This window comes from Rhinichthys klamathensis, unplaced genomic scaffold (assembly GCF_029890125.1).
Source record: "Rhinichthys klamathensis goyatoka isolate OS25496 unplaced genomic scaffold, OSU_Roscu_1.1 h1tg000501l_1, whole genome shotgun sequence".
NCBI classification, from domain to species: domain Eukaryota; kingdom Metazoa; phylum Chordata; class Actinopteri; order Cypriniformes; family Leuciscidae; genus Rhinichthys; species Rhinichthys klamathensis.
The window spans coordinates 945975-959607 of record NW_026606982.1 but is presented as its reverse complement, the minus strand read 5'-3'; the positions used below and the strand labels follow the sequence as shown (position 1 = coordinate 959607).

The 13633-nt window shown below is 35.3% G+C and overlaps 1 protein-coding gene across 2 annotated transcripts; it reads left to right on the top strand.

The window, feature by feature from the left end:
* Positions 1-1782: 1782 nt before the first annotated feature.
* il13ra2 (interleukin 13 receptor, alpha 2) lies at positions 1783-12166 on the top strand. 2 transcript variants are annotated; one of them, XM_056237881.1, is made up of 10 exons: positions 1783-1880; positions 3061-3181; positions 3677-3828; positions 4527-4680; positions 6713-6833; positions 8461-8645; positions 10331-10482; positions 10945-11101; positions 11427-11550; positions 11656-12166. In XM_056237881.1, the coding sequence occupies exons 2-10, from the start codon at positions 3076-3078 to the stop codon at positions 11753-11755; spliced, it is 1251 nt and encodes a 416-aa protein (XP_056093856.1). In that variant the 5' UTR covers positions 1783-1880; positions 3061-3075; the 3' UTR covers positions 11756-12166. The 2 variants fall into 2 exon arrangements, with proteins under 2 accessions (XP_056093856.1, XP_056093857.1); XM_056237882.1 differs by lacking the exon at positions 11656-12166 and having other exon boundaries at positions 10945-11107; positions 11421-11553.
* Positions 12167-13633: the final 1467 nt, after the last annotated feature.

Here is a 13633-nt window from a genome sequence, read left to right as displayed (position 1 = left end):
TTTATGACAGTCTTATTGCATTGTGGGAAACGAGTAGACGGCTCATACTGAGTATGCACATTTACACTGTTGTTTGTGAGGAGGATGACAGTATGCTGTTTGAATGAAAGCCATTCTCGTGTTATTTTTTGTCCCCTTTCACAATCAAACTCCATTTTAGCAAAGCTTTGAAATAATCTCACTTGTCAGCTCTGATCCTCATTCATGTTGAGAAAATGTTCAGTTTGTAAAAAGAAGTGTTCATTCAAAAGTAATAGACAGGAGATGCCTCCTATGCAGTGCGTACTGTATGTATAGATGTTTTTGTATGACATAACTGGATTGCATGTCTGGATCATACCATTGTTCTTGTACATAATCTCTGTTTCAACACATTAGGATGTTTCTTAAAAAGGAAACTACCCGAAACATTTCAGATGTCAAAATACTGGAATAAAATAACATTTTACAGTGTTTCATTGCGTCCTTGACCTTTGCTTTGTGCTTCTCCTTCACTGCAGGAACAATTCTTCATATAACAGGGTAGAAAATACAGACCTCTCTTAGTATCAGACTGTATTAAGCAATGCTTATTAAAATATCAAGCAACACATTTGACCATTCATCTGTCTGTGTCTGCTAAATGATTCAAGAACTATGAATCCATTTCCAAAGAAAGCTTACATCTCTCTTCCAGAGAATCAATCACAGAGAAGGCACAGGTTCAGGAAGGAAGTGTTGTTTTCTCAGGTTGCACTCATGAACAAAGATAAGCAGACACTATTAACTCCATATTATTTGCAGCAGAATAATTTGAGTCGTTCAAAACCGCTATAGACGAAAGTTGTTTATTTATCAATGAACAGATTATAAAATAACACTCTAGTCCAATTTGTAATTATGAGAGATATGTAGGCCTATTTATGAGATATGAACCCATTTACTGAAGCTTTAAAAATCTTGAGAAAGATTGTTACTGCAAATATGTGTTACTGCAAGCTAAGTTTCCTATTGTTGAATTTAAGCCACATTATGGATACTATACATTTGTACTCCTAAAAGCACTATATATTATGTATTAGTTTATATTAATGAGGAAAATTGTGAATTTGTGGTCTATCTTAATACTATAAACGTACAGCCTTAACATATTAAATAGAGTAGTTATATATATTTTACTAGCCTACATTGTGCATCTGATGATGTTTATTTTATTTATTTTGCACATTTTTCTGATATTTCTCATCAATGGTAACTTGCAAGCATGCTGTTTTCAATCAGCCTAAAGCCCAGAGGACACATTTATCATTTACACTTAGGAAAATAAATGGCTGTGCTTCTGAGAGCTAAAACTTCTCAACGCTCGCATTCAGCATAAACATCCCCCTGCAAAAATATTTTTTCTTGCTGCCTTGTAAAGACCATATTTCTGCACATAATGGGGAAAATTGAATAAACAGAGTAAACCCAAGTAAACACTTGGCAGTCTAACTAGGGTGATTTACAGGACAACACACCGGCGGAACGCCCGAACAACACAAACGCTCTGTGTGAACGGAGCTGCAGCAACAATGATCCTTTGTTTCAAATCATTCCGAACTGTTCAACCAGTTTACCAAATGACAAAACCACAAGTATTTGATTAACTTTTACCGGTATCAATTGCAATGCTGTACAAATTGTGGCATGTATGTCGTTCAAGAAAAAAACCTGTAACTATATACAAGACAGTCTGTAAATAACCGTGTGATTTACGCGCGCGCAGACGCACAATGAGTCACTCACACTAGAGAGCGCTGTTCCTACAACATTTAAGAACCATGATATGATTTCATTCAGTCCATCCTAAGGCAACTATATGAGCTCATACCATCAGGAGGTTCTATCACAGGACAGTGACAGTGAGTATATTTCTTCTAATATTTTGTACTGTAGTAGCTTTTTGTTCGTCGTATATGGATATTTTGACTTTCCACTTCTCAGCACCTTTTCAGATCTACTTTATTTAAATAGGCTGTATTTAGTTTAACTATAAAGTGGAGTAATTGATCTGAATTCACTCTATAACTATATACTTGTTTTTGTGTGTGCAGATATCTACATTTATTGTAAATATTTGAGTTCAAATCAAAATAGCAGCCTTTATTTTAAAACATTAGGCCTATAAGGCAAATATGTTATATTTAATGTAGCTATAATATATATTAAAAAAACAGAGTTCCTAAAAAGAATACAGAGTGAACATATAACTATGACACCATTGTATTTTTACTCTAGTTCTCTGATCATTATTGTTTAAAATTGTGAACATCTTTTCATTTTGAACATATAAAGAAATTATCATATAATATAGGATATAATATTGTAATATTTGCATATTTTAATATATAACAAAATTAAAAATATATTTTTATGTTTACAGAACATCAACATGTTTCTAACTACATATCAACATTTGTTTTTTAATGCACGTTCCATTTATATGCTGAATTAATATGGTTTATAATTTGCTTTCCCTTCTATAAATACTATATATTTATATATAAAGTCATATTTGCGAATGTGTTAAGGGGTTAGTTCACCCAAAAATAACCTGCAATCATTATGAGTCAAATATGACTTTTTTTCTTCTTTTGTGCAACATTAAAGAAGATTATTTGAAAAAATATTTTTTTACACAGAAAGTCGATGTACAGCGAAACTGTTTAGTTACCAACATTTTTCAAAATATCCTCCTTTATGTTTTGCATAAAGAAAAAAAGCCATACAGGTTTGGAACGACATGAGGCCGAGTAAATGATGACAGAATTTCCATTTTTGTGTGAACTCAATTTAAGGCTGAGAACAACACTGTGATGCAGAACAGCTGTTTTAGGGTTAAGATGCCATAGCTGACAAGATTGAGCAGACTATTAACTTATCTGGCTATAACAAACACAGGGGCCACACCTTATACGTAAGCAAAAGATCTGACTGTGTGGGTGATTTAAACTCTTCCCTTTTTAAGAACACTGCACAATGTAATTCAAACAAGCGTGAAGAGAGATTAATGCTGTACATGTCCGATGCTTTATCCCTCAGAGACAGATAAAGAACATGTTGCTGCCGAATAAGGTTCCTGTATGGCTCTCTGCATTTACTCTGCTTTTGCTGACTCAGGACCCCGTCTCCACATCAGAGGTCGTGGCCTGTGGAAAGGCGGGTAAGTTTCCTGGCTGATTCCAATGAAACGATTAAACAAATAGGCACAATTCCAGACTTCCCTTGAGTCAGATCAAATACAAGACAGTCAGTATTTGTATGAACATAACATTTATCAAAGCTTTAGTAGGTAAACTAAGATGAAGCAAATAGTAAACGTATTTGATATTTCTCAAATCTGTCTTCAACATTTGTTATATTGTTCATGTTTCCTTTTACATCCGTTCTTTGATTGCCTAACTTTATGACTAGACAGATAGAAGTTTCAGCACGACTTTGTGTCGCAGATCACTGATAAATAGGCTGAATTCACTGGATTTCACAACTGTTTGTCCTCATGGCATGCACACAAAACAGTTTGACTCATCCGATTGACGACTCTTGAGTTCAGAATTACAACTACTGTAGATGTTTGCTGCAGGTGCTTAGTCTGTCTTCAAGCCAAGCGTTATAAAAGGGAAACAACATTGTTCATAGACATATACATTTTCCACAGTGGATCCACCTGCCAATATTGAGATAAAAGACCCTGGCTTCCTGGGTTACCTCAGTATTCACTGGACTCGGCCAGCCAGCCTTCAGAACCTTACAGGTTGCACAGTACGATATCAACTCCGATACTATGACACCTACGAGGAACGATGGAGGGTAAGGATCCTTGAGAATCAGCAGAACACAATCGTTTTTTTCCCTTTCAACAAGTAAATATTTACTTCTCTGGCCTTGCCAGCACAAGTGTATTTCACACTTCATGCATGCTTCACTTGTCATTTTTAAATGTTTTGAAAAAACTTTACGCTCTAGAGATTTTAGTTTTTGTTTTGTTTTGTTGCATTTCCGTGAAAACGTTGTGGACGTTTTGTGACTGTTTTACTAAAGCTGTGCTCAGTCCTGCTGGAGAAAACTGCTCTAGTATTTAATCATTATTGTGACATATCAGCCATTTCAATCAAGTCTGTTTCTTTCTGAACTTTTATACTTGTTATTCACTGAATCATTGCGCCTGTCCAAATACCCACATTTGACAAAACTTTGTTTTGAAAGCAAACTCAATTTGTACATTTGCATTTAGAGCTTTAATCTAAGAAATGATAAGGGCCAGGCTGGTTTCAAAACCAAGTCTCATTTCATAAATTGCAGTTCATTGAACTTACTGTAAAGGTCGATTTCGTAAACTATAGTTCAGTGTTCCATGGAACTCCTGAGACTCGCCAAAAATCTGTTTTTTATTTAATGTAACCACTCTCCCTGTGGGCTATATATATTCAGGAGAGACCTATTTGTTGCACAACATCCTTAAATATATTATTTGTGACTCAAAACTGCCCTCTTTTTGTGTTGTACAGAGTGTCCGAACAGTCAAGCTGACTTATGCTGCCCAGTTTGACCTTGAGAAACCAGTCACGGTGAGAATGCTCACTGTGTTAAAGTGTGCCTGCAACAATGGGACAGAGGTCCAAGGGGAGGAGACAGAGAGGATGTTCACACCTGAACCTACAGGTAAAAGGTTTAAAAACTACTACCTCACTGAAGCGAACAAGAGCAAAGACCAGCTATACATCCTTTATTGTTCTTGCAGGGAATCTAACTGAAATCTTATAATCCTTATATTGCTTTGTAGCTTCTTTTAATTATGCAGTCATTCATTTATTAAATAATTTTACCTCTAAAAATGGTATTTTGTTAAAAATCATGTAAAAATCTCTCATTAAAGGGTTAGTTAACCCAAAAATGAAAATTATGTCATTATCACCCTTATGTCGTCCCAAGCCCGTAAGACCTCCGTTCATCTTCGGAACACAGTTTAAGATATTTTAGATTTAGTCCGAGAGCTTTCTGTCCCTCCATTGAAAATGTATGTACGGTATACTGTCCTTGTCCAGAAAGGAAATACAGACATCATCAAAGTAGTCCATGTGACATCAGTGGGTTAGTTAGAATGTTTTCAAGCATCGGAAATACATCTTGGTCCAAAAATAACAAAAACTATGACTTTATTCAGCATTGTCTTCCGTTGTGCTTGAGATCCCATGACCAGCCGAGTTACTATTCATTTTATCTCTGCAATCCCTGACTTTCGCTAGCAAAATTATTATTCACAGCTGGCGGAAAAAAGCGCATTTCATCAATCGCATCTTTAACTTAAAACAGTTTTTTTTTTGTATCTGATTGTATGCTCCAAATAAACAATAATAACAAATTCTAGGAATAGAAAAGGTCAGTCAGACAGACTCCACAGGAATAATCAACAAAGCATTTTTATACGTTGGCTTCTTTGTGTTGGCGTAATTCTTCAGACTTTATACATTTATAGTTAAAACATTAATAATTAAATTAAATTGTATCCATCTAAAACGAATGCATGTGGATATTTTCCACTTCTATGTTCCCATGCAGCCTTTTTAATCTAAACTTTATTGCATAAGCAAAAAAAATAAAATGCTAGTAGTCTAAACACACCCATCTGGAATCCACTTATGTCTTGTTTACAAGACAAAATGCTTTTGAGGAGTGAAACAGCTGTTGCATCATTTAGATTTGTGTCTTTCTAAGAAATTGGTAAAAAAATAAAAGATAAAAAACCTCTTTCAGATTACGTTACCTTAAATATAATTGATCGAGTTTGAGGAAATCATGGTTCATTATTCATTTCTTGGCAGAATTGTCATTCAAAAGTTATCCATACTGTTATAATAGCATATAATAATATTCAATAAAATGACATGAGTGAATTCAAATCACAAATGAGTATTTCTTGTCCTTAACACTAGAACGGCCACGACGGTCATTTTGACCGTTTTGAATTTTATATCTGCAATAACTTAAAATTATATTATTTAAAAAATTATCAATAACTTAATTATTATAAATATGTTTTATATAAACAATAAAAAGTGTCTGTATTTTCATTGTGTTTTTTTTTTCTTATAAATTACACATAAGGCAAAAAAAACAAATTAACATATTTACCTATTTCGGCCATAGACGGTCATATTGACCGCACTGAATTTCGCGGTATTCTTTTGTTACATTTAGTTGTTATTATCTTGTTCTGAATTATGTTGAATGGATATGGAAAATAGCCTATCTGTTGTGAATATGCGATAATTATGGTACTAATGATATTATTATTTATAAATGTATTAAACTTGTTTAAATGTACAGTTTGTTGTTGTTTTGTTTTTAAAAGATAATACAATAAATGCATTCATCTCTCAATTGGGTATTTTATCATTAAAAATATAGAGTTTGGAATCTAGCGGTCAAAATGACCGCTTCTTGCACTTCTAGTGTTAAGTCCTTAAAGTGCAAAATCTGAATGGAGCATTCATTGTTGCAAATAAATGTACATTTTAATGTTTATTAAATTGCCTTTGTGTCTTATTTGAAATGGCTTACTCTATTTTTATATTATATTCATGCTGCATCACCTTACAGCAGTGCCACCAGCAATTCACCTGAGATGGCCTTGCTTTCTATTTTGATTGTTCTCCTTTACCTAAACATGTTCTCAACTGTGGTTTTGTCCCAGGTGTGGCAGGGTCAAAAATAAGAGACTTTCATTGCGTCTACTATGGGAAGGAGTACATGGAATGCACCTGGGATTCAGGACCTGTCCAGCCTCCAAATTCACAGCACTACCTCTATTACTGGTGAGCACTTCCGTGGGAATGTTTCTTACATTAAACCATTGATTAAGATAGTTTCACAGATGCAGTAAGGGTTGTTGCACTGTGCCGCAGGGAGAGGTGAGGACAGGTTGAAACACAAGTCATTTTACTTGGAATTACTTGTATTTGAGAGAACTTATAGCCTTCAGTGTTCTAATGCAAAAGCTTCTGCTGTTTTATCTGTTCCATAGAAGACAAAAATGAAGTGCCATGCTATACACACATTTGAATTTGGCAAAGTTCAACATAAGCTAATTTGGTTGTGGTCATGGATTAACCTTTTGGATCTAAGCACATTCCACTGCACTACAGGTCAAGACAGGACTGCTTAGTCATTTTGTTCTTTCTGTGAACTTGTGTAACAGGTCGCAATACAATAGAATCTTCAATTTGATGCCAAAATACCATTTATAACATTTATAACTGGTGATACTCTGAGGGGCCATTTACATGACATTGGCATTCTGGAGGCCAGAAAACGGGTTTCAAAGTGCAAGTTGTGTGAAAAAGGTGACGTCATGCGCATTACGTGTTCAGTCTAGTACAACAGACGGGTTCCGGAAGTAAAAACTCAAATGCATTTTCATCATTCATTTTCTGCATAGGGAAACAGATTTTTTTTTAAGACAGACCTAGACCTACTGTGAGATACAAGGTAATCCATGGTATTTGCTTCTATTGAAGCGGTCAGCCTGCCTTATTTCAGCTTATTTTTTAAATAATCATATTTTACAGCAGAATTCCTAGAGAAAAACTACATTGCAGTTGAAACTGTACAGACAAATTACACCAATCTATGTGTCGAAAAAAGCGACATGTGGCAAAATAGCTCTTTAGCTCCACCCATCCGATGAAGCACTGCAAATGATGTAATCGAGACGATAAGCTCTCAATGTATATATATATATACATATTATATTATGTTTATTGCAATTAAAAAAAATATATATATATATATATATATATGATCAACCATTGTAAATTAGTTGTTTAATATTTCTCCATTTTTATTTCGATTATGCTTTTCGCAATGCTTCATGGGATTGTAGTTCTTTCCCTCACTAAAACCGTTAAGTCTTGTACCCTTGTCATTTTGTTCGATTTTCAAAAACTTTTTTGCTTCAAATCAAAGTTTGTAATGTTATGATTCACCTCATAGCTGATTGGCTTGGCTCGGCTCATGTTATAACTCTTTAAGGAAGGCTTTTTAAAATCCCTATGGGAAAAATTAATGGAAAAAATACTTCCGCAACCAGGACTACTGAAAAAGTGGGCAGGAGCTTGTTGAACTCTAGGTGCATAGTAAAGTAACCCCGCTAACTAGGCTACTGGCCTGGCATGCATAATACAGCGTTTTTAGTCGTTGTTGCGGATCCGTGTGGACGGGGATTGTTTAGACAACGTTGTACCTGTACGCGAAAAACGCAAAGGAAAACATTTCCATTTTTAGTACATTGTTGTCGTGTAAATCTACCCTGAATATAGTCATAATTTCAACGACATAATTTCTCTTCTAAGATATCTAATGATGCACACAAAAAACATACAAATCAGTTTTACATTAATATCCCACATTTTTGAATGAGTATATGTGTATCTGTTTTTCCAGGCACAGGGAAATGGATGAAACACAGGAATGTCCAGAATACATCATATTATCTGAGGTTCGGAGAGGATGCAGGATACCTCGAGAATCAATCTTAGAGTTCTCCAAGTTTAATATGTGTGTAAATGGATCCTCTCCTGCAGGAAGTCTGAGAACAGCCTACTTCTCTATTGAGGTCCAAAACCATGGTAAATACACACTGTTTGTATGACAGAAAAAAATCTCAATATGAGTGTATATAGGCCTATTGCAAATTTAGCTAACTAGGGAGACATACAGAATGAGCACCTGATCTGACTCAACAGTAAAGTGCATTAACCCTCTGGGGTTGTTCGGCCCAAATGGACCCGAATCATTCAAATAAAAAAAATGTTAAAAATCACAGCTTCTTCGGAATGGTCTGAAATTTGGTGACTTTGTTGGTAGTTGGTATGTGAACACCCAAAAAAATTGGGGACAGGATGTGAACAGTCTAAGTGGTTGTAAAAAAAAATAGTCACACTCAGGACCTTCGGGTCCGAATGGACCCCCATAGGAAATGAATGGGAAATTGGCAAAAATGTGAAAAAACAGAGTTTTTTGGGGCGTACAATCTACAAATCAGCCACAACCCATAAAAAAAGCACACAACAGTGAAGGGGAGAATCTATAAAACATCAAGAGTGCAAAACAGACACATCCACACACACTTTTATACACATACACACTCATAAATTCAGATTACTGTACATAAATCTGTTTTGAATTTTTAAAAATCACAGCTTAATCGGAATGTTACGAAACTAGGTGACTTTTATGGTATTAGGTATGTGAACACACAAAACAAATGGGGACAGGATCTGAATAGTCTAAGTGGTTGTAAAAAAAATAGTCAAACTCAGGACCTTCGGGTTCAAATGGACCCCCATAGGAAATGAATGTGAAATTGTCAAAAATATGAAAACACAGATTATTCAATATGAAAACACAGACTATTCAAATAGAATAGTCTATTTGAATAGTCTAAGTGGTTGTAAAAAATAAATATAAAAAAATACTCACACTTAGGACCTTCGGGTCCGAATGACCCCCATTGGAAATGAATGGGAAATTGTCAAAAATATGAAAACAGTTTTTTTGTGCATACAATATACAAATCAGCCAGAATGCAGAAAAAATGACTCAACGGTGAAGGGGTGAATCTCTAAAACATCAAGAGTGCAAAACAGAGACACACACACACACACACACACTGTATTATATATTTATAATAATCTGTATTATAAAGTAAAACTGGCACTTCAAATTACCATTTAAACCAACCAAAAAAACAAAAACCAAGACAAAAATAGTCTTTGAGAATCTGTTTAGTATATTTTAAAAATCAACAACCTGAAAAAAAATTGGTATATATTTGCAAAAATCACTAGAATCCCCAAGCCTTTCTACAGAGAGCTGTAAATCCACTAGTGGTAAAAATGTGCTATTGCGTGATAAAAATGCTCAGTGTGTCCACCAGATGGCATCTATATTTTTTTAAAAATTGCTTTCATGAGGCCTAGGCTTCACTCTAAAATGTAATACAGCTTTGATAAAAAAAAAAAAAAAAAAAAAAAAAAAAACTATTATGTTCAATGGGAAAAAATGGGTCATAATTATTGCATAAATATTAATTATAAATCATAAAAATATCTCAAAACACCAAAAAAGAAAAGAAAAAAATGTATAGAAAACAAGTTAAATTTTTTTTTTATGATTTTCTTTTTTAAAATATGAATCCTGCCCTTTGGGTCCATTTGGACCCGAACACCCCAAGTGTGACTGTTAAACGAACAACCCCAGAGGGTTAAAGAACATATTCCTCAGTTGCTTCTCTCTTTCTTTCTCTCTGCAGTAAAACCAGCTGTGGTATCCTCTGTGCACATCTCAGAGATTGATGGACTGTTGAAGTTAGATTGGTCGCCACCTAGTGGTCTGGTGCCAGAACACTGCTTGGAATATGAGATCGAGAGAAGCACTCTAATGACAAATGACAAAGAACAGCAGGTATTCCAGTCATTCTATCTTGTTTTCTTCTTCTCAGCGTCATTTGATGATTAAAATTCTCGGTTCTATTCATAAACACAATTTTCAAGTTTTTGTGCTTGTTGGTACATATTTAAGGTGTCTCACATTTACACAGGTGATTGACATTACAGAATAGTCTACCAATGGCAAATAAGAATCTGATGTATTTGATACATCTAAAATGCCTTCAGGAACAGAAAGGGGGAACACTGCTGATAATTCTCTCAAAGTGGTTTTATTGCTTTGTAACATCAGTAATTTGTAAACAACACTTGTCGACATGAACAACCGCCATTCAATTGCATTTTATTCTGAATCTTGGCATGCAGCATTAAACCAAGATTTGATTTAGGTTGTGTGCCAAATCAAAAAAAGAAGAAGAAAAAAACAAAACAGGAATCCAGCCTGTCAAAGCTCATGTTATCTTTATTTCTCCTTCAGCAAAGGAAGGTTCTAGAAAATTTAGTTCTGGACCTATCTTATGACATCCGGAGAGAAGCAGAAAGTAAGAAAACTTGTTTTCAAGTCAGGTCAAAGGTGAACATGTACTGCGCTGATGGAGGATTCTGGAGTGACTGGAGCCAAATACAGTGTACAGGTTAGACTTATTGATTTTGGAGTTTTATGCATATTATGCTGAGAAGTAATCAAGCAAATCTGGGACAAATTATGTAAAATCTGTAATTTCTGTTTTTTTTTTTTGAGATTCATAATTGAAGTTTGTTTGTGATTATTTAAAGACAGTTATTGTGTCTCGATTTAATGTGCTCTTTTAAGCTTTTGAAAATATGTATGATTAACAAAGCAAATGTATGTCCTAAGATGTAAAGACAGTAGAAAGTATCCTTAGGTTGTAAATAGTCCTTTGCATTTTACACTACTAAGTTAGTTTTGATCATGTTTTTTCTCACTGCCACTATCAGAAGAGAAGGAAACTCAATACATAAATGGAACATCATGGAATAATCTCAGTCTGGTTGGCCTAGTTGTTATTGGCATTGCTGGAGTCATCATCCTCTGTCTTTCATTATGGATATTAAAGAAGATGTGAGTATACAGCAAATAGTGAATACATAAATAGATGCGCATACAGATTCTTTGATAGGTTTATTCTTCATTGATTGAATCAAAAACCCATTTCTGTCCCCACAGCTGCATAAAAAAGACCAGCAAGAAGGATGCCCTATACACTTTGTACAAGCAGAAGGTCAACGAGACCATGCCCACAATCCTCAGCCCCATTTTCAAGTGATGCTCCCTATGACCTGCTATACTGCATTACCATTCAGCAGTTCTAGACTGCACTAAAAGCTCACTACTCAGAAAAATAAACACGAGGAGTGAGACTTCAACGCCCTTTCAGAGTTTACCTTCTAGTGCATTTAAAGTGATAGCTATTAGGACCAATAATCTTGTGGAACAGACATGTGAACCTGAATGAACCACAGCACTGACCTGAATGTATATGTGCCACTTTGTTTACTAAGCCACTATGTTACTACCTGATGTGTTTACACACATATAATGTGTTACTTAAAGTTACTCATAGATTTTTCAAATGCCAATGATCTTGCCAGTTTTGCCTAGTCTTTATTTTTCTATGAGCTTTTTCTCTGTTTTACCTGGATGTATGACTTTTTTTATATATATTTTAGGTTATTTTACCGCTGATTACATCATAAAGATTGAGCAATTCAGCTTGAGTATTCATTTCAAATACATTTCAAATACATTATTAAAATACAAATCTTTTGAATTTATGATCTGTTTGTTTAATTTTTTATAATACATACAATCAACAAGAAGTCTGTAAAATACCCCCTACAGCTAATGCAGTGCACACACTTACAAAACATATTTCATTATTGTTCACTTCCTAATCAGAACATTACAGCCCTTCCTGGTGGTCATCACTTCCTGAGCTGACTAAGTCTAGTGAGTGGTGACTGGAATGATGATGTTTGGGTCATGACATTACACAGTATATAGTACAAATGATGTACTGCATGCAATAAACAGTGTCACTGTATTCAAAGAAAGCTTTGTCGAGGCAAAAAGCAGTGTTGTTTTGAGAACGTTCCACAGTTATTTAGCTACCATCCTTCAATTGTAAACCTCTTGATTTAATATTGACATCTTGCACCAAGAAAGTCGTTAAAGAGATAGATCTCACAAAAAGATTTATTCTGTAATTTACTCACTGGAGGCTATCCTATAATTGCATAATTGTGAATATTTACTTTAACCACAATTACCCAAATTACCTAATTTAAACTAAAGGAGCCATTTGTGCAGAGCTAATCTAAGTGAAATCATCTTCTCTTGAGCCTAGGACATCTGTGGTCAGGTCATCTAGTCAGGACCTCATCTATGACACTTCGGCTTCCATCAAAAGGCAGATCTTCGATACAGGCCGGTCCAGCTGACCCGTTTTTGTCTTCAGCTGTACTGAGCAGCAGACAAAAGCCCGTTCACACTACAAGCGACAAATTTGACGCTGCAGGTCGCCAGTGGCTGCGCTGGAGGACATTCATGGATTTTACTCTATGTTAGACAACATAGGCCTCGTTTACACTGCAGGTCTTGATGCCCAATTCTGATTTGTTGCCTATATCCGATTTTTTCTACCGCCCGTTTACACGTTCTTTAAATTGTGACCCATATCCGAGTCATGTGTTTACACTTGACAGAAACATCGCGCATGTTTAAAGGGGTCTTCTTGCTCAGATGGACGAACGCGCAGCGAGATCTCAGGACAGGTGGGAACATATACAACACGATCTCATAAAAGTGAGTAGGCCTATCTATAGCACAAATTGTATTTCTCATGCCATTTATACGCCAAGAATAGTTTTTGCTTGCATATGATACGCACTGTAAACGTGCGTATTACACGCCATAAAGTGCGTATCATGCACGCAAAAACTATTTTTGGTGTAAATGCCACGTGAAAAAAAAAATCGTGCAATAAAAGCACTTTCATGAGATCGTTGCGGGCATTAAAGAGGAGCAGTGGGTCCGAAATTTTTGGATGAGCAAGCCAACCTTTGATATGTTGTGTCAACGTGTGTCCACATTCCTCTCCTACCTACGACGACACAATGTTTCATCGGGCCATCCGTCCATCCAC